Below are 19,550 nucleotides of genomic sequence, written 5' to 3'. Positions count from 1 at the left end.
TCCCTTTATCAGCAGTATTACATAACTTTCCTAGAAATGTGCAATCCTCAGGTGTGATGATGTCTTCATCCAGATACTGGTGTCAAACAGACCGAAAGGCCGACTTTGGTGTTTCTTAATACTCTGAGGGAACTGCTGTTCCCTGGGGTCAACCCTCCCCACCTGCCTGCCTAGCTCTCCCCCATAATGGCAGCACCTCTTGGGTCTTCAGGGCTAACCTAGAAATTCACTAGAGGAATGTGCTGAGGTCATTTTTGAGGGAAACTGAGCTAACTCAGCAGCCTGCCATTCAGTCATTCAACAGGAATTGTGGACCTCTCACTCCAGGCCATGCCCTGGTTCAGATCCCCATCTTCTGTGAATGGTGTGAGGTCAGGGAGCTGCACAGTTCTGTGGGTCCTCTGACCAGTCTGGGTGCATGTGAGAAGCAGGCTGGGGAGTCTTCCTGGAGGAGGTGACCTGTAAGTTGGACTCTGCAGGCTGAAAAGTCAAACAAAGGGAGTAGGAATAGATGAGGGTATTTGAGGCAGAAGAAAGAACATAAAAGGCCCCAAGGCCGGGGGCAGGACAGCACTTTTGGGGGCACTGCATATCATTTATCTTGTTTGGAATTAGGATTTGGAGGTGGTATGGAAGAGATGGGGTTGGCAAGGTACATGGTGTCCGTTACGAAGTGGTGTTCACAGGCAGGTCAGCAGTCCAGGTCACTCTCCATTCCATGAAACTTTGAGTAGTTCTGACCTGGGAATTCCCTGGTGGCCCAGTGGCTATGACTCTGCACTACCAATGCAAGGGATCCAGGTTGATCCCTGGTCAGGGAACTAATTCCCACATGCCACAAATAAAAGCCTCAACTAAAAAAAAAAAAAAGAAAAATCCCGCATGTTGCAACTGCAGATCTAAGATTCCCAAAGCTGCAACTAAGACCATGTATATCCAAATAAGTTAATAATTTTTTTTACAAAAGCGTTCTGACCTTCCTCAGTGTTTCAGAGGCTTCTTAGTGCTATTGTCCACATGGACTGGTCACTGCCCATCAGATCTCACCCGAAATCTGGTCAGCATGGTGGTGGCATAAAGCCACGTATGAGAATCAAACATTCAGCTATAGTTGTGGCAAGACATGATCTAGGGCCTGAGGTCAACTATGAGGAAGGGGCTGGCTGTTGCTGCCCAATACCAGAAATCCCAAGTTTTCTTCCTCCCAGTCCTGGGCCTGGGTCCAGGCTGAGCTGAGCCTCTCCCATCAGGACCCCCAGGAGTGAACTCTTTAGGCTAGTTGGCACCACAGCTGGGATCTCGACCCAGGCTCTCTGGTGGCAGAGTCTTGCTCTGATTAAAGCTCTGAGGTCAGCTGGCAGAGAAAGGATGGGGTATTGGGGGATGTGTGGACTCAGGTCAGCTCTAAGCCCTCACCCCACCTCCTAGGTGCCCCAGCCTCCCACCGAGTCCTGCCACCCCTCTTTAGCATGACCTCTCCTGCGAGTCCTTCAACTGCCCCCTCACCTGCAACAGTGGCCACTGGTAGCCCTACTTAGTCCACTGGGACCCCACCCCTCATAGCAACAGCTCCCTGAAGAGGGCTGGGCCTCTGATCCCAGCTGTGGCTCTCAAGTTGCTTCCTGAGGACGTGGGAATCGATGAGGGGCATGTTTGATCATGCCATGAAAGCCCTCTTGTCCTGGGGCTAGACCCGTATTCTGTGGAGTCTAACCCCGACAGCAGTTCTGTGCCGCCTGCACCTGGGAGCACAAGCAGCCTGACTGCAGAGTGGGAGGAGGGGACTGTGGACCAAGAGGAGGGAGGGGCTTCCCTGGTGGTCCAGTGGTTAGGAATCCACCTGCCAATGAAAAAAACGGGTTGGATCCCTGGTCTGGGAAGATCACACATGCTGTGAACCAGCCAGGTCTGTGGGCCCCAACGACTGACCCGAGTTCTAGAGCCCCCGAGCCTCAACTACTGAAGCCCACATGCCTAGAGCCTGCGCCTCACAACAAGAGAAGCCCGAGTATCACAGCTAGAGAGTGCCCTCTGCTCGCCGCAACTAGAGAAACCCAGGCGTGGCAATACAGGCGCAGTGCAGCCAGGAATAGCAGACAAGTGAGAGCAGGAACGAAGAGTGAGGAAGCAGCCGTGTCTCTAGGGCTCTTTAGTTCACAGTCCCTGGCTCAGCAAGGCCAAGTAGGTCCCTTCTACTTGCCTGCTCTTGGATTCTGTGAGATATCCCTGTATTCGTGGAACAATTCTTACTTTTGGCTCAAACTAGCTCAAGTGGGTCTCTTTTCCTTGCAACCAAAGAGCGTCAGGTACAGGGTAAGAGCTCCAAACCGGGGAAACATTTAATTTTTCTTGTTCAAGTTTTGAGAATAAAAAGAAGCACCATTATTGATGACACTTGGACTATAGGCATAATCCGGGATAACACAAGCCAATCAGGACATGTGGTTCCCCTGTTGTAAGTTAAAAGAAAAAAAACCCACATCATTCTCGTCTCATTTTGTGCTTCAAAGGCCATCTGGGAGGCATATTAGGCGTGGGTTGTCATTCTTCTCTCTGAGACAAACCCCGTGGCAGGAAGCTGGTCCAAGGTGGCGGTGGGGGTGGGGTGGGAGTGGGAGAGGGCTCATGGACACGTTTTCCTGAACAGTTGACAGAAAGCTGATTCTGGCTGTTGAAGAAGGTCAGGGTTGTATTTCCTTTCCTTTCTTCTTGATAGATGAATGGGAAAAGGCCTGCTCTTTGATATTGGATTTTCCAAGGCCAAGAGGATGAATGCCATTCCAGGAATGTACTGTTTTGTGGGCGGGACAGTGGGCAAGGACCTGAGGGAAGGAGTGGAGGGAGGCTTCAGAACAGCCCGAGTAGCCAGGTGGCTGGAGGTGTGGAGAGCTATAAGTGGCGGGGCCGGGGCCTCTGCCTGGGTCTCCAGCCATGGTCCTTGCAGGGCTGCTGCTGCTGCTGCTCACCCTGCTAGCCGGCGCTCACCTGCTGTGGGGCCGGTGGAAGCTCAGAAACCTCCACCTCCCACCTCTGGTCCCCGGCTTCCTGCACCTGCTGCAGCCCAACCTCCCCATCCATCTGCTGAGCCTGACTCAGAAACTCGGGCCTGTCTACAGGCTTCGCCTTGGGCTGCAAGGTGAGGGTCTGCTTCCTTCCTGGCCCACAGCAGTGAGGAGGGTTGGGGGTGTGCTCTCCTGCTGACTTCCTGCCTTTCCTACCACTCCCCCCGCCGCCAGAGGTGGTGGTGCTAAACTCCAAGAAGACCATCGAGGAGGCTATGATCAGGAAGTGGGTGGACTTTGCCGGCAGACCCCAAATACCATCCTGTAAGAGGTTGCTTGAGGGGAGAAGCAGGGCTTTGGGAGGCAGGGGAGGTCAGGCCCGTGGCTTCCTTGGTCAAGTCGACCCTCCCACCCCCAACCCCTACTCGCAGACAAGCTGGTGTCTCAGCGCTGCCAGGACATCTCTCTGGGGGACTACTCTCTGCTCTGGAAGGCCCACAAGAAACTCACCCGCTCAGCCTTGCTGCTGGGCACCCGCAGCTCCATGGAACCCTGGGTGGAGCAGCTGACCCAGGAGTTTTGTGAGGTGAGCCTGGACTCCCACAGTCAGCCCAGGTCAGCTTCACCCCTCCTGGAAGGCCCTCTATTTTTTTTTTTTTTTTACTTATATTACCCAAAGCATGTGGCATCTAGTTGCCTTCCCAAGGATCGAACCAGGGCCCCCTGCATTAGGAGCAGAGAATTTAGCCTCTCGACCACCAGGGATGTCCCAGGTCCCTATTTAGTTTATGCTCTTTCTCTTCAGCGCATGAGAGTCCAGGCCGGTGCTCCCGTGACCATCCAGAAGGAATTCTCTCTCCTCACTTGCAGCATCATCTGTTACCTCACTTTTGGAGACAAGGTCAAAGCTCTCTTGCCCTCCCATATGCCTGCCCTGCCCCCCCACCCCCTGCAACCCCTCCCTGATCCTCTCCTGGTTCTGCACTGAAAGGATTTCCTCCTTTTGGGGCAGGAGGACACCTTAGTACATGCCTTTCACGACTGTGTTCAGGACTTGATGAAGACCTGGGGCCACTGGTCCATCCAGATTTTGGACATGGTTCCTTTTCTCAGGGTGAGAAGGCACAGCCCCGACACGCCTGGTTTTGGGAGAAAGGGTGGGGATGGGGAACAGGCTTCCTTGCCAGCAGCTATACCTTCTCACTCTCTGCCCCAGCTCTTCCCCAACCCTGGGCTCTGGAGGCTGAAGAAGGCCATAGAGAACAGGGACCACATGGTGGAGAAGCAGCTGAGGCGCCACAAGGTGGGAACCGCGCGGGGACTGGGCTCCTCCTCGGCCAGCAGCAGTGACGCTACTGCCCAGAGCCAGGCAGCTTCTGGGCCATCCCTGCAGTCCTGGACCCAAGGCATCCTCTAAACACTCTCCCCAAGCCAGGCACTCAGGCCGGCTCCTCCTCCCCTCCCCAGGAGAGCATGGTGGCCGGCCAGTGGAGGGATATGATGGACTACATGCTCCAGGGGGTAGGGAGGCAAAGAGTAGAAGAGGGCCCGGGACAGCTCCTGGAAGGACACGTGCACATGTCTGTGGTGGACCTTTTCATCGGGGGCACTGAAACCACGGCCAGCACCCTCTCCTGGGCGGTGGCCTTCCTACTTCACCACCCCGAGGTATGCCCTGGAGGAGGCCAAGGGATCCTTCCTGGCAGTCTGGCCAGGGTGTTGGGAACCTAGCTCACTGATGGCAATGCAGGCTGTGTTGTGGGGGATAGCACTGCGTGTGTCAGTGGGGTGGCATGGGTTCTCGTACTTGGCACAAAGTCTCTTGTGAGTTCCTCCAGGGAATGGTGGAAGTTTGGGCTTCCCTAGTGGCTCAGTAAAGAATCTGCCTGCAATGTGGGAGACTCAGGTTCAGCCCCTGCGTTGGGAAGATGCCCTGGAAGGAGGAATGGCAACCCATCTAGTACTCTTGCCTGGAGAATTCCATGGACAGAAGAGTCTGGAGGGTTACAGCCCATGGGCTCTCAAAGAGTCGGACACGACTGAGTGACTAGCGTGCCCGCGTGCGCGTACACACACACACACAATGGAGGTTGGCAGCTGAGGGCTGGGCAGTGACAGGACTTGGGCTCCATTTCTCAGATTCAGCAATAACTTTAGGAGGAGATGGATCGTGAGCTGGGCCCCAGAGCCTCGAACCCTGGAGTCACATAAAAGGACGGCGGTCAGCTGCCCTTGCTAAAGGCCACCATTGCAGAGGTGCTGCCCCTGGCCTTGCCACACAGCACCACGGCTTAGCAGGTGACTCTGGAGGCCTAGGGATGAACGGCCAAGGCCCCAGCAGGGTCTTGGCGGGCCTCTCACTTAACCCTAATCCTCAGCCTCTTCGCTACGACATCCCTGAGGGCATGGTCGTTATCCCCAACCTCTGAAGTGCCCACCTGGACGAGGGCAGTCTGGGAGCAGCCATATGAGTTCTGGCCGGGTGCGTGGCGGGGCGGGTGCCCGCGGTGGTGGGTGGCGGTGCAGCGGGGCCCGTATCTGGCGGCCCCTGAGCCCGGATCGTCTTTCCGCCCCGCAGACCGCTTCCTGGAGCCGGGCGCGAACCCAAGCGCGCTGGCGTTTGGCTGCGGGGCGCGTGTGCCTGGGCGAGTCGCTGGCGCGCCTGTAACTCTTCGTGGTGCTCCTGCGACTGCTGCAGGCCTTCACCCTGCTGCCGCCGCCCGGGGGCGCCCTGCCGTCGCTGCAGCCGGATCCCTACTGTGGCGTCAACCTCAAGGTCCAGCCTTTCCAGGTGCAGCTGCAGCCCCGGGGAGTGGAGGCCGGGGCCTGGGAGAGCGCCGGTGCCCAGTGATGGGGGAGGAGTGGGGGGGGGGGGGAGGACTCGACCAGTCACGTGCCTCGGTGTCTCCTTTTATTGCTCTTGTGCAAACCCCTGCCCTCCCTGCTGTAAACCTGGTGCCGTGAGATCAACAGTGAGATCAACGGTGAGGGGTCTCACCCCCACCACACTGGCAGAAGGCTGCAGAGCACAACATGGAGAAGAGTTTGCTTTTACGTGGTGCCCCATAAAACACAGAACTTTTGTGCTCTGGAGAAAAGCAGAGGGGTGTTAGGGCACTTGCCCTCTCTCTCCTCCCAGCCGTTGGATCCACAGGACTCCCTTGCCACTCCTCACTGCCACTTACCCCAACCCTCTCGAGTATCCCCAACGTCTCACCGGGGTTGTAGTAGTCACTCAGGACGGCCCTGGCCGGCTGTACCAGCCCTAGGGGCACCTCCTGCACAGTTCCAAAGCCTATGCACTCCCGGGAGGTGGGGACCTGGCGGGGGAGATGGGGGGCAGGGAAGTCAGGGATCCACCTCTGGGCTCTGAGCTTTCATAGACTGCTATGATGAATTTGCTTGGCCTGTTTGGTTCCGGTCGAACTTATCTTCAGTGTCCTTTATGTTTTCTTACCTTCCAGCCTCGGGATTTCTAAAAACTGCTCCCCAAGATCTCTGCTGACTTCACTGCCCACATGGTGACCTCACCCCAGTCTCTTGTCCTAGCATCTTCACAGAGGCCTACTACGTGGACACATTCCAGACTACCCCTGATTCTGACTTGGTCATTTCTGACCTTCCCGCTTCGTCCCTCCCAGGGGCACAGGCCCCAGCGCAGGCCCTTCCCCGTCTCTGGGCTCCCCAGGGTGGTCTCATCATTCCACAAACTCTGCAGGTGGGCAGTTTCTCCCAAATGTTCAGCCTTTTCCTTGTATTGGGACTTTTAGAGGATGTATTAAACAGTCCCGATTCTGTCTGCCTGCCCTCCAAACCCATTCACCCTCTCAATAGCCTCAATGATATAGCTAAGGCCTCCCTTTTCTGCTTGGTAACAGCAAGTGCTAGCCCTCTGCTTGCCCTCTGTGACTCCACCACTCATGTCTAGGCCCAGATCCCTCTCCTCATGCCCACACTGGTCCAGTTCAGCCTGGTATCCCACGTGAGTTTCCTTCCTAAGCTGCATGGTGAGCTCCCCAACTTGACGTCTTCCTCATTTTCCACTATGTTCAACCATACTCCTCTGCCTGGCTTCTCAAGCCAACAGGGTCTGTCCCCTCTGCACACATTGCACAGGGAGGGTCTCCCTGATGCACAAATACTTGGCCAGTTGTATCTCAGTCCTAACACGCCTGACGAATGGTATCACAGTATTAACATGCCTTTTGCACATTTTTCTCCAAGAGGTTACAGTAAATGTTCAAAAAACTTTTTTGAAGGCCATCAGAGGGTTGATAACTGTGTGTTAGTCAAAGGTGGCCATGGGGAAAAATAAAAACAACAATTCATCTAAAATCACCATCATTTCAAAAGAGACAAAATACACATTTATATCAAAAACAAAAGAGAAAGAGGTCAATGAAAAAAATGCAGTCCCTCAAGTTGAATACATTCAGCTTTATGAAAGGTGTTCTCTCAAGCCCTTCCCAGCTGACTGGCACTGGACCCAAAGCCCCAGAAGGGGCTCAGCCCCGCCTCCCTGCAGGCAGTGGGGAACCTCCCTGGCCAAGGCTCTGACCCCCTCCTATCCTGCCTCCCTGCTCACACCACAAGTTCTCTCCCAGAGCAGTAGCTGCTGATATACCTGCCTCCTGGGAATCCTCCTAACTTGAGCTCAGGAAACCCAGTGCCAGCTGTGCGCCCCTCTGTCACCCTCCTTGCTCACCGAGTCAAAGTACAGCAGGACGTGGGGACCCTCGGTCTCAAAGTGGCTCACGTATCGGTCAGAGAGGGAGGTCAGCTGTGGGGAACAGGAGCCGGGAGTCACAAGGAGAAGACCCCTGGCCGCGTGCATGTGACAGGGCTCAGCAGCTGGGGCTACTATGGGGACGGGGCAGGGCTCCCGGGGGCACAAGCGGCCTCTCTGGGTGGCTGGTCACACCTTCTCCAGGTCAGCCCGCAGGGCATAGAATCCACTCAAGAGGGTGATGTCCGCAATGGCCATGCCTGACAGCCCCACCTTGCCAGTCTTGCCTATGGAGACATGTGCCCTGTTGTCTGGGTCCCCCTGCCTGGTTCACCAGATGCACCCTGGATTCCAGTTCCTTGGCTGCCTTGGGGGCCTCCCACTTAGAGTAGTTCCTCAGCTGCAGGGGTGTCACGGGCCGGGAGTGGGCCTCGGGGTCATCCCCGGCTGGAGAGTCCTCATACTCGTATTCCTCGTAGTCCTCCTCAGCCTCCACTGCGAGGGGACAGTGCTGTGGCTCAGCCCTGGCACCACCCCCTCAGAGACCCACAGCCTGTGACCCCAACACTTACTCGTGTACTCGACGTGGCCCATGACCGTCACTTCAATCTGAAGATCCTGGCAGGTCGTGTTCGTCATGTCCATAACATTGTAGCTGCGAAGGGCCTGGCTCATCAGGGGGTGGGAAGGGGAGATGGGGACACTTAGGGCCGCAGACCTCTCTGCAGAGCCACATGGAAGGGCTCTGGACCCCTTAGCTCCTGGTCTAAGAGCTTCGAGGCCTTCTGCCCATTCCCATCCACCTCCCAGACCAGTCCAGAAATACAAAGGGGCCGAGGTGTCAGGTGAGACAGAGAGCAGAGCAGGGTCCTGGCATGGGGGCAAGCACTGTACCCATGCACCGAAGAGGCTGCAGTGAAAAAAGTTCAGAAACGGCTGCCAGGCAAAGCCTGAGGAGGGGAATGAGTGTGTCACGGGGGACAAGAAGCAGCCGAAGGACATTCAGGGCCGGGAGATGTGTATAGATGGAAGGGTCGTCCTGCTGGGGTGGAACCAGAGGAGCAGTTACTGGGGTCATGAGGACAGGTTGGCACTAAGATGGCCCCCGGAGTGGTATCTGGGCTCCTGTATGGAAGGGACACTGTCAGTCAGACAAGGAGACACAGGAGGAGGAAAGGGTTTGGGGCTCAACCATGTCTGAGGTGCTGTGGGACAAAGGGGCTCAGAGCTCATCAGAGACGCTTGGTTTAGGAGCCAAGTGTTTGAGCATCAGCACTGAGGGCTGAAGGGGACGACAGGTGCCCAGAAAGAGTGGAGAGCAGAGTGAGGGGCACCTGCCCAGGACAGAGCACAGGGAACCACAACCCGGGGGTCTCTTCCTCCTTCCCAGACCATGAGCTCTGCCTGCACGTCTCCCACTCAACACCCCGGCTTCACCCTGATGGCCCCGCACGCCCAGTGCCACCAGCTCTCACCTTCAAGGTTCCTCTGCTGTTTCCTCTCACCTTCACGTTAATCTTGTTTCCCAGGGAAAACTTTCACAAGCAGAAAAGGGAAAGAGATGTCAGAAGGGCACACTGTTGCTTCAACTTACCTCCTCCACCAAAATAACTCCACCTCCTCTCCCCACCTCACTTTTCAACACTTCCTACTTTCACCCACATTCTCTCTCCACCATCTCCTAAACCCTCTGTGACTCTGCATGTATCATTTTTAGATCAGATAAATGAACCTCAGAGGTTGGGTGACTTGCTACAGGTCACAGAGCCAGTAAGTCTTCCCATAGTTATCAGAAAGAGGGGCCATGAGGATTCAGCAGGGGTGGGGAACAGGGGATGGCTTCTGGCCTGGCCGAGGGAGACCCAGGTGTCCCGGTCACCCAGGTGAGGGCATGGTTCACCTGCAACTCCTCCTCCAGCCTGTGGACTTGGTGGTTGGTCAGCTGCAACACGTGGGACTTGAGTCCATTGCGGCCCAAGGAGCTGAGGGTCACGTTGAGCCCCATCTCCTCAGTGGCGTGGGACATGAGCCAGTATGCAGACAGGGCATCCAGAGCCATAACAGTGTCCCGGGGAAAATGAGCCGAAACTCAGGGACTCGGTCTCAGGACCAGCCACCCTAGAACCCCAGGACAGCCCCTACCTGGGTGCTGCGGAATCCCCCTTGGAAGCTGCCCTGGCCAGTCAGCCAGGATGCAGCCTGGTCAGCCAACTCAGCCTTGCCCTCCCATAGCAGCAGGTGTAGCAGGCCATAGGCCGTGGTTTCAATCGACATGGCCGGGGCCTGGGGAATGGGGTCTGCTGGGCTGCGTGGAGCCAGAGTGGGTGACAGGACGTTGCTTGGAGAAGTGGTGACTGAGCCCCAGTACAGCTTATCTGGAGTGAAAGGAGACCCACAGGTGAACAGGGGAGGATCTTAGATGTCTGGCCTTTGACGCTCCCCCTTTAGTCTCTCCTGATTTCCCAGTCACCCCTGCTTATGCTCTGATTCCCTCCAAGGGGCTCCATTCATTCTGTTTCTCCCTTTGGACACACTCAGGGGTCTCAAGCTCTCCCAAGCCTCAGGATCAAGCCAGGACCCTGTCACCACCGAGGTCCTGGGCCAGGGCCATGAGGTTGTTGTGGGCAATGCTCCGCAGGTCCTCAGGGGCCTCGGTCAGCGACAGGGCGTAGGCTGTGATGGCAGAGGCGTGGGCGCCCAGGATCCCAGAGTTTGCTTTTGCCCCCAAGAAGGTGTTTGCTCTTGAGATGGAATTTTCCTGGAAGAAATTGGAGGGAAGGTCTGTGGACTGGGCTTCTGAGAGGAAAGGGATAAGCAAAAGGCAGACACATAGCTGCCTTACCACTCTCCTCAGGTGCTCTGAATTCTTGTCTGGGAAGACCGCCAGCCGTGGTGAAGGGTGATGACCATGAAGGCTGTGAGCGCCACAGTCTCATCGCTTCCCACTAAGCCTCCCTGGTTGAAATGGGCAGAAAAGGAGGCACCAACCACGAGTGGGGAGGGGCAGGGCGATTCTTCCCTCCTGTGCCCTTGGCCCAGCCTCCCAGCTCCATACATGCATTTCCCTGTGGATAACAGGACAGGGGTCGTGGAATGAGCCATCATCCCGTTGCTGGGAAAGCAGCCACCTGGCCGTCTCCTGCAGCTTTTTAGCAGAGCCGCTCACCTGATCCTGGGCCAAACTCAGTATCTTCAGCACAAAGGCCGTGAGCCTAGAGGAGAGAAAGACATTGCTGGAGATAGCCACTAGTCCCTATAAGGGGGAGGCCCCACTCTTGGTGGCTCCTGGCTATTAGCCCTCCCATAGTAGCTGGCTCTGCCCCCACCAGCCCTGCCCCTCCCACACACCCAGGACACTCCTCCAAACTCACCAGGTGCCACTGTCCCAATGTAACCAAGCCTCATAGGAACCATCTCTTTTTCGAAATTCCTGGATCTGCATGTAGCCTTGGAGAGGAGAGGCAGCTGAGGTCACACCAACTCCCCTACTGCTGTGGCCAGGCTATGCTCCCCATTTCCACTGGGGACCGCATCTCTCTTCCCTGCTCTGACCACCCAGGCTGCCCAGCTTCCATTAACTGCCCTCTCCTGGCCCCACTCCTGCTCGCCGCTGCACTCAGAACCTTTCTGGATGAGATCCACGGCGCGGTCCTTGGTCTCAGGGGGCAGCAGGCTCCACTGCTCGGTCTTGTCCAGGTAGCGGGAAGCAGCCAGTGTTGGAGCCAAGAGGGTCATGGTTTGTTCCCCGCAGCCTTGGGGAAGCCTCAGGAGGGAGGCCAGGCCTCCTGGGGACAAGGCCCCCTCAGAGCCCAATGCTTCCAGTGGATCCGAGGCTATGGGGAGGGACAGGATGGAGGGTCAGAGAGCAGGTCTGGAGGGCAGGGTCACAGGGTCAGGGAGTCTCGGGATCAAACAGAAGTGCCCAGGCTTCCATGAATCCAAGGGAGGCCCCAGGGAAGGGACTGGAGGACACGCCCACCTGTGACTCTGACGAAACTCTTGAAATCTCCTTCAGGGACAATATTGGGATCAGAGTTGCCAGGAATTTCCAAGGTCCGGCCTCCGGGGTCTGGGAAGATGAGGGGAGTCAGTGGTCTGTCCTGCTGTCCACACCGTCTGCCCCCTCCCACCCCCAGGACCCTGCTGTCTGTGAGTGGAGGTCACTCACCCAGGGGGTTGAGATCATAGACTATCTCCTCCCTGTGAAGGGCCCCTTCTCTCTGTGGAGGGGAAACGAAGCTGTGAGAGATCACACAGGCCACAGCCCGCCCCTCCAGTGCACACTCCTCAGGACTTGCAGTTGGAACTTCAGGGACACGGAGGGGCCAGGACGGTGGAAAGTGCAAATGGACCAAAGCATTGGGTGTGGGGGGTGGCCTCAGCACTCTTGCAGGGAGAGGGCCAGAGCAGGGGGTGAACCTGGGAGATGGGGACCTAGATTCAGGGGTGTTCCACTCACCTCGACTTGTAGAATCTTAGATAATTGCGTCCCCCACAGGGAAATCGAAGGATCCTCGAGCCACCACCTTGAGGGACACGGCAGCAGCTGCGATGGGCACCACAGAGAAGCCAACGGGCCGGGCAGAGCCCGCGGGCACCTGCACCTGCTGGGCGAGCCCTCCACCCCCGGCCAGGCACAGCCCCTCCACTGGGGACACGCGGACGCTCACCTGGGGGCAGGAAGACGGGGAGGGCCAGAGTCCCAGCCCAGTTAGGCTCCCCACCCCTCACCTGCCCAGTCCCCCCCCACCACTGTGCGCTCAGCCCCCAAGGGCCTCACGGTCAGATCTCTATCCAGGTAGTTGTAGAGGACAGGCCGCAGCTCGAGCTGCTCAAAGCGGCGGACAGAGACCGGCAGGCGGAGGTGCATGTGGAATTCACGGAACACTCGGAGTCGGGCCGGGGTGGCCACGCACAAGCCTGACACAGAGTGGGCACATATGAGAGGCCTGGGGGCATCACACCAAGGGGATTCCAGCAGTGCGGGGCAGGGTCTGCCCCTGCTCCCCAGCTTCCCACCCATCCTCTGCCTGCCGCTGCTCAATGGCTTCAGACCCCACACTCGGCATGCAGACATCTCCAGGTCTCTCCCCTTCATTCCTGTACCAAGAGCTAAGTACCAAGCAGGGAGCCGCGGTCCAGGGAGCCTGGAAGAGGGAGCCCCAGGGCCCCAGCAGGGTGACCCCACCTGTGCTTTTGGACAGGCTCACGCCGTGGATCTCCCACGTGGTCAGAGAGTCCGGGAGCAGCAGCTGCAATCTGCGGTGGGAAAGGTGAGAAGCTGGGTCACACGCTGGGCAGGCCCAAGACACAGCCCAGAGACAAGGCCAGGCCCTGCCCGCGCCCTCACTGGGAGAAGCGGTCCATTTCTTCCACTTTCCAAAGCCAGTTCTCGGGGAAGAAGCTACGCACGGGGATGTCATCCTCTTCAATCAGGTCCTCCTCCTTCAGGAGCTCCAAGGCTGTGTGGGGGACACCGTGGAGGGCGGTGAGGAGGGGGCCGTCCTGACCGTCCAGGGGCCCCGGCCAGTGCCCCGGCCCCACACAGACCCTCACCTCGGGCCAGGCCCACCTGGCCCCTGGTCCGGGCCTTCTTGCGCAGGTTTTCGGCAAACTGGCAGCAGGACAGGAAGGGCTCTCGGCAGGCCGGCTGCTGCACCCGGGCCGCCCGCTGCTCACAGGTGCGCACCATGGGCAGCCGCGTCAGCCCGTCCTGGCAGCAGCGCTTGGCTACGGGGGAAGTGTACTGGCCCACTGTAGGACCAGGTGAGGCTGAGCGCGAGGCACGCCTCATCCCCGGCCCGACCTCTAGACGTGCCAGGACTCACCCCGAGAGACCAGGAACTTGAGGGCAGTCACAGCAGAGCATCTCCCCCAGCCTCCCTTTCACCCCAGAACTACCATGTCTGCATTTCTAGCCCAGACACCATGCACTGGCTCAGTCGGGAGCAGAGGAGCCAACAGGCAGACCTGCATCCCGAGCCTTGGGCCCAAGTGGAGAACTGCATATGTCTAGTCGCTCAAGGCATGTCAGAATCTGAGACCCGAAGACTGTAGCCCATCAGGCTCCTCTGTCTGGAATTCTCCAGGCAAGAATACTGGAGGCAGTAGAGACAATCCTTTCTTCTGGGGATCTTTGCAACCCAGGGATCGAACCCGGGTCTCTTGCATTGCAGGCAGATTCTTTACCATCTGAGCCAGGAGGGAAGCCCTAGAGAATTTCATGGGCACCCTCAACTCACGCTTCTCATGAATCGCCTTTTGGAAGTTCACATTTCTCTTTTTCCGAGACTTTGACTCCTTGGGACAGCTCAGACCTGGTAGAGAGCAGGAATGCAGTCAGCCAGAGGGCACAGGGCCTCCCCCTGCCCTCTGAGTCTCCCCCTCCAAGCCCAGCCCTTCCCACCCCTCCTCTTCCTGTCTTTCCCCCTCAGGCCCCTCCTTCCTCCTTATCCTCCCAACGCCCACTCCCCTTCCTCACTCTTTCTGATTTCAGTCCGATGGTCTCCATCAGAAAAGGCCAGACCAGCTGCCTTGAACACTTGAGGGGCAGTGTCTCCACCGCCGGGACCACAGCCAAGGTCATAGCTGTTCATAGCTTCGAAGACCTGGCGAGAAAAGGCAGAGATGCTGCAGAGACAAGAGTGGCTGTGGCCGCGATCGCATACTCAGCTGCACGTGAGAGGGCAGGGTCCAGACAAGTACGAGAGAGACACAGAGAGCGGAAACAGAGCCACCGGGGCCACGGCTCGAGGGAGGAATGGGAGCAGTCCAGCTGAGTGAGTTCTCGTGGCTGGCTGCGTCTTGGGGTAGGAGGAGGATGAGCCTCGGAGGGAAGGGAGGATCAGAGAGAGGTCTTGACCAACCTTGACCATGTCGAGGGGTCTGTGGGACTTGCCACCCACAGCATACAGAGCCGTGTCCACAGCTCCCAGGGCCACCAGGGCTCGAGACCCTGTTTGCAGGTTGAGTTTCACAGTGTCCCCAGGACGATACGCCTTGGAACTGTCCACGTTCAGCTCCAGCTGGCAGAGGTGGCGGGGGGGCGGGGGGCAGTCAGGGTGGGGAGAACTCGTTCAGTCTTGAGCATCCTCAGTGCACCCCAAACTAAATCACCCCGTTTGCAGTCATTCAGTCTTCTCTCTTAATCCTCCCAGCACGCACACACACACACCATCTCTTCCGATGCAGGTTACCTTCCCCTCACAGCCTCCAGCCTGGATGTCCACTCTCAGGGAGTTGGCCACCGGGACGCCCCCGTGATAGTAGAAGGCCACGAGGTGGAAGGAGGGCACCAGGCGATGGTCCACAAACACGGAGATGGAGGTCAGGTGGGTCTTGGGCTCTCGATGCACAGACACGATCTGGCCCCGGGACAGGATCTGGAGGGGAGCAGGGTGCTCCTCACTGGCCATCCTCAGCCCTGAGGCCGCCACCCACCCTGAGGGTCCTTCCTCTGGAGACCCTCTTAGCCCGGCCTCCCCTGTGGCCCATCATGCGCACCATGTAACAGAAGTAGGAGAAGCTCCCGCTGATGCCCATGGCTTGCAGGTTTAGGTTAAGGGTCTCTCCGACTTTAAGAGGTCGAGGATTCTGCCACTCAATGGACAGAAACCCAGAGCTTCTGGACACGGGCGCTTTCACAGTGAGACTACAGCAGGGTGGGGGGAGCCTGCAGACACCTGGAGAGAGGGCAGGGGTCACAGGGTCAAGGGAAAGGGCACAGGCACCCAGCTTCCCTGCCTCTACCCGCCAGCCTGGGAACCTTCTCTCCTAGCCCACCCACCCCCGTGAGGGTGGGGTGCTACCGAGAGCTGCACTTCTGAGATGGTTCGAGGAACACCAAGGGAGACGATGACTTGGCCGCTCCCATCCGTGTTCCGTTCAAAGTCCTGGTTTTTAGAAGTCGATCCAGAAAACAACTTGGCAGACACTTTGACGGGAATGCCAGAGGCTGGGGAGCCTGACATGTCACGGACCAGGGCCTAGGTAGATGAGGAGGGGCCGAGGGAAGAGTGCAGTCAGTGAGACGCGGCGCCCTCCTGCCCACCACCCCCGGCACCACTGCTCATCCTCCCTCTTCCCGAAGAAACCTGCAGCAGGAAGGGGACCCCAGGGATAAGCTGCTGCTTGGTTTTGCTTAGATCCAGGGAGAAGGGAGATGACACGAAATGCCAGGATGTGAGCTCTGCCTCCTCCATCTCTCCTCCTGCAAGAGACAGAGTGTAGAGAGGTGGACACAGAGACCTGGGAAGAGAGGAAGAGGAGGGCTGGGGGCGGGGAAGGCGTGCTCTAGTGTTTCCCTCCACCAAGGCTGAACTCTCCAGGGCACAAGCTGCCTTCTGTTCATCTCTATGTTTCCTGAGGTCACCACAGGACATAGCACACAGATGGTGTATAATACAGCTCTGCTGATAGACGTTGGATGATGGATAGAGGGATGGATAGGTGGATGCATTCATCAGTGGATGAAAGGAGGGATGGGTGGTTGGAAGGCTGGCTGGCTGGATGGATGGATCCATGGAGGGATGGTGGGATGTGTGATGGATGGAGGGAGAGATGGAAGGATGGGTGGATGGATAGATGGATGGGTGATTAGATGGATGGTTGGGTGGATGGATGCAGGGATAAGTGAGTGGATGGGTAAAAAATAATACACTGAGAGGGTAGAAGGACCCCTTCCCCAGAAATAGAGCTGTAGAGATACAGCTTTCCTGACTTCGTGTCCCAGCTGAGATGAAGCAGGCTGTTGGTTCTAGAGAACAGAGGGTCAGCTCGGAGGTCAGCGGTGAGGGTCCAGGATTATAATCAGGGGAAGCCACTCACCTGGAGACTCAATAACGGCTGCTGCAACATACAGGCGCAGCCCTGGGAGGTCATTAATGCTAATATTAAGCTTCTCCAGCACGCCCTGAAACTCGGCCTTTTGCAGGGAAATTTGGCACTGGCCATCCACCAGCTGGGGCAAAGAAGACAGGACAGAGAATGAGACTCGAGTCTCCCACCTCATGCCACCTCACTCTCCTCACCCACCTCATGCACCTCAACCCTCCTTCCTACCTCGGTCTGACTCTCCAGGCCCCACAGGAAAGTCTTTTCACCGTCCTCACCCAGAAGCCCAAAGCGCACATATGCCATCCCCTGCACTGGCTTCCCGTAGATGTACCTGCCACTGAGGAGAGATTCAGAAGAGGGGCTGAGGGCTGGGGCGAGGGAGGGAAGTGGGGTTCCACAGCACATTCACGCTGAATGGGGTGTCCTGGGGTCAGGCCCAGCATGAGGACCATGTGCGAGGGGGAGTTACCTGGCCTGGATGATCACTAAGAAAGCCAGGCATTGTCAGGATGTAGGGGTTTTCAGGAATGATCTTCACCTCAAAGTTGGGAAGAACTGACCCAGGGCAAAGGGAGGGCAGATCAGACTCTTGTGAAAGGACCCTTAAAATATTACCCTCCCCTCGGGGGGGCTGTGGCAGCCGCATCTCCCTTCCCTGGCCCTGCACCCCCCACCTCTGGTCCATCCCGTCCTCCTTGCAGAAAAGGGGCGCTTGTCCCTCCCATCTCCAGCTCTCAGTGTATTTCTTTACTTCACACTGGGTGCTGCTATTGGAATCCAGGCTGTCTGAGAATCGGGCTGAGATTTTTCACCTCACTGGCATCAGGATAGACAAAGGAGAGACTCAGCCCACTCATATGCGAGGTCTGCAGACAGCCAATCACCAAATTCCCTAGGAGGAGCCTGGGGGGTGAACCAGGGGCTTAGGAAGCTCAGGATCAGATCACGTGCTGTAGGTGAACAGGTCGGGGGCGGTTTTCGTGGGTCTCAGGGAGAAGATGCTCACTCTGAGATGTCTGGGATCAAAACGTTGTCCTGGAAGATGGAGGAAGGAGCAAACACTTCCCTTTTCTGCACGCGGAAGCCTTGAGAGTTCTGCAATGGGAGTGAAGTGGTCACAGCCACAGGCCAGCTCAGCAGCCCTGGCCCATAGGAAGGTCAGAGGTCGGGGGCTCACCTCCACCTTGACCGTGAGGATGTCACTGGCCGGGCGCATCTTTTGATCTAGAGCAAAGACTCGGTAGCGAACTGGAAATGGAGGATGAGGAAGTGAGCAGGAGCCATGGGCGGGGTGGGCCCTGGACCCCTGACCCCCTCCCAGAAAGCAAAGGAAAGGAGAGCAAATGTTTGCAAAGCAGCCTTCCTGTGGGGGGCTTCAGGTTATCTCATTCAAGTGGCTGGGAAGGCATGAAAGGTGGAGGCCCTGGCACCGAGACTCACCCCGCTGGCCAGGGTTATAAACGGGCTGGTCTGTCTGCAGAAAGAGGTGCCCCCGGCGAGAGGAGAACAGCAGGTTGACACCCTGTGTGTCTGTCTGTTTGGACAGAGAGTCCCTGAGCCACGGCGACTGCACCATGAGCTGCACCTCGGGGGCTCCGCGGAGGAGATGGAGGCGACAGAGCCTGGCCTGCTCGTGGGGAATCTATGAAGAGAGCAAGAGGGAGTGGGTGAGAGACGGAGCAGAAGGGAAGAGGCAGCCTGAGACACAGAGGACCACAGGCGTGGGAGGGGAGGAAGGGAGCAGGGGCATGAGAAGAGAAAGCTGTTTCCAAGAAGACAGAGAACAGAAGGGGAGGCGCTGGGTGGCACCGGGAGGGAGTGGGGCCTTTACCGGGAGGTTGAGGAGTATGAAGTCTCTGCCTGAGCTGAGGCTGAAATCCACCTTCGGGGAGCAGAGCTCATTAACGTGGGATGGGTTCCTCAGGAACACGGATCCTCTCACCACCTGTCCTGAAGGAGCATCCTGGAGTTTCACGGCCACAGACAGGGGGACCCCTATGCGAACCACAGAAGGAGCAAAGAGGAGCAACCTGGGAAGAACAGGTGCGAGTTAACAGCCAGCCTCCAGCCCTCCCCCGAATCAGGACCCTCGGAGCCCATTTCCCCTCGCCAGCCCTGGCCCTGTCCAAGCTCTCCGCATCCTGCCTCCAGGACCTGGGCTTCTGCAGAGACAAGGCGAAGAAGCCAGATGCCCAGATCAGCCCCCAGAGGAGCCTCATGGCTGGAGGACCTGAGGGGTTCAGACCCGCCTGCTCCTTTCTGGTTAACCCAGGGCTTGGAGCAGAGTTTTGACTCAGGGCCTTGCTCCTCCCCTGGCCCAGATAAGCTGGGAAACCATGTGACAACCAAGAACTGCAACTGGCCCCAGGCCCAGAACTGGGAGGGGGCACCCCGGACACCTGGGTCTCTTGAGGGTATCATGGCCTGGAGAGAGACTGAGTCCTTCCCTGTTAACCCTCTCATCCCAATGCCCCGGGCACCAGCGCTCCTGGGTGGGTCTGGGTGCCTGTGCATATAGCAGGCACACACACACATCTGCCCAGCAGGGCCCCACGTGGCTCAGCAAATGGCTCAGACCCGTGTCTCCTCTGTTGATCCCACAAAACAAGATACTAAGAAACCTATCTCTTATTGCCCGTGCATGCATGCATGGTCGCTTCAGTTGTATCCCACTCTGTGACGCCAGGGACTGTAGCCCACCAGGCTCCTCTGTCCATGGGATTTCCCCAGGAAGAATACTGGAGTGGGTGGCCATTTCCTTTCTAACCCAGTCTCCTGAACTGGCAGGTGGATTCTTTATCACTGAGCCACCTGGGAAATCTGTCTCTTAACAATAACTCCTTCAAAACCTGAACTACGCTAGCTGTTTGATTTTTGTAGGTTCTAACAGAAATTTTATCATTTAGGAGATTAGACACATCCTCATCATCCCACAGGGGAAACTGACCTCAGTGTCCCTTGTTCCTCTCCAACAAGGCAAAGCTCAG

General features: G+C 57.4%; 1 protein-coding gene and 1 pseudogene across 1 annotated transcript; one reads left to right on the top strand and one right to left on the bottom strand.

The window, feature by feature from the left end:
• The first annotated feature begins 2,869 nt into the window (after positions 1-2,869).
• Positions 2,870-5,863, top strand: LOC138425872 (steroid 21-hydroxylase-like; annotated as a pseudogene).
• Positions 5,864-5,899: 36 nt separating this feature from the next.
• On the bottom strand, positions 5,900-18,848 carry LOC138425871 (complement C4-A-like). The gene is given in 40 exon segments (XM_069564276.1): positions 5,900-6,090; positions 6,220-6,322; positions 7,708-7,782; positions 7,924-8,032; positions 8,070-8,223; positions 8,301-8,394; positions 9,204-9,263; positions 9,629-9,797; positions 9,872-10,103; positions 10,315-10,486; positions 10,571-10,614; positions 10,617-10,683; positions 10,784-10,940; positions 11,100-11,175; positions 11,352-11,561; positions 11,708-11,797; positions 11,897-11,948; positions 12,188-12,208; positions 12,210-12,398; positions 12,509-12,648; positions 12,917-12,987; positions 13,079-13,190; positions 13,285-13,482; positions 13,971-14,045; positions 14,210-14,336; positions 14,595-14,753; positions 14,925-15,110; positions 15,232-15,380; positions 15,383-15,410; positions 15,537-15,713; positions 15,822-15,937; positions 16,555-16,687; positions 16,789-16,931; positions 17,059-17,118; positions 17,296-17,375; positions 17,570-17,658; positions 17,741-17,811; positions 18,004-18,205; positions 18,395-18,593; positions 18,718-18,848. Coding segments are annotated over 40 exon segments (4,764 nt in total). The 5' UTR covers positions 18,783-18,848; the 3' UTR covers positions 5,900-5,980.
• Positions 18,849-19,550: the final 702 nt, after the last annotated feature.

This window comes from Ovis canadensis, chromosome 20 (assembly GCF_042477335.2).
Source record: "Ovis canadensis isolate MfBH-ARS-UI-01 breed Bighorn chromosome 20, ARS-UI_OviCan_v2, whole genome shotgun sequence".
Lineage (NCBI taxonomy): Eukaryota > Metazoa > Chordata > Mammalia > Artiodactyla > Bovidae > Ovis > Ovis canadensis.
The sequence above is the reverse complement of the archived record's forward strand: the minus strand, read 5'-3'. Positions and strand labels throughout refer to the sequence as shown.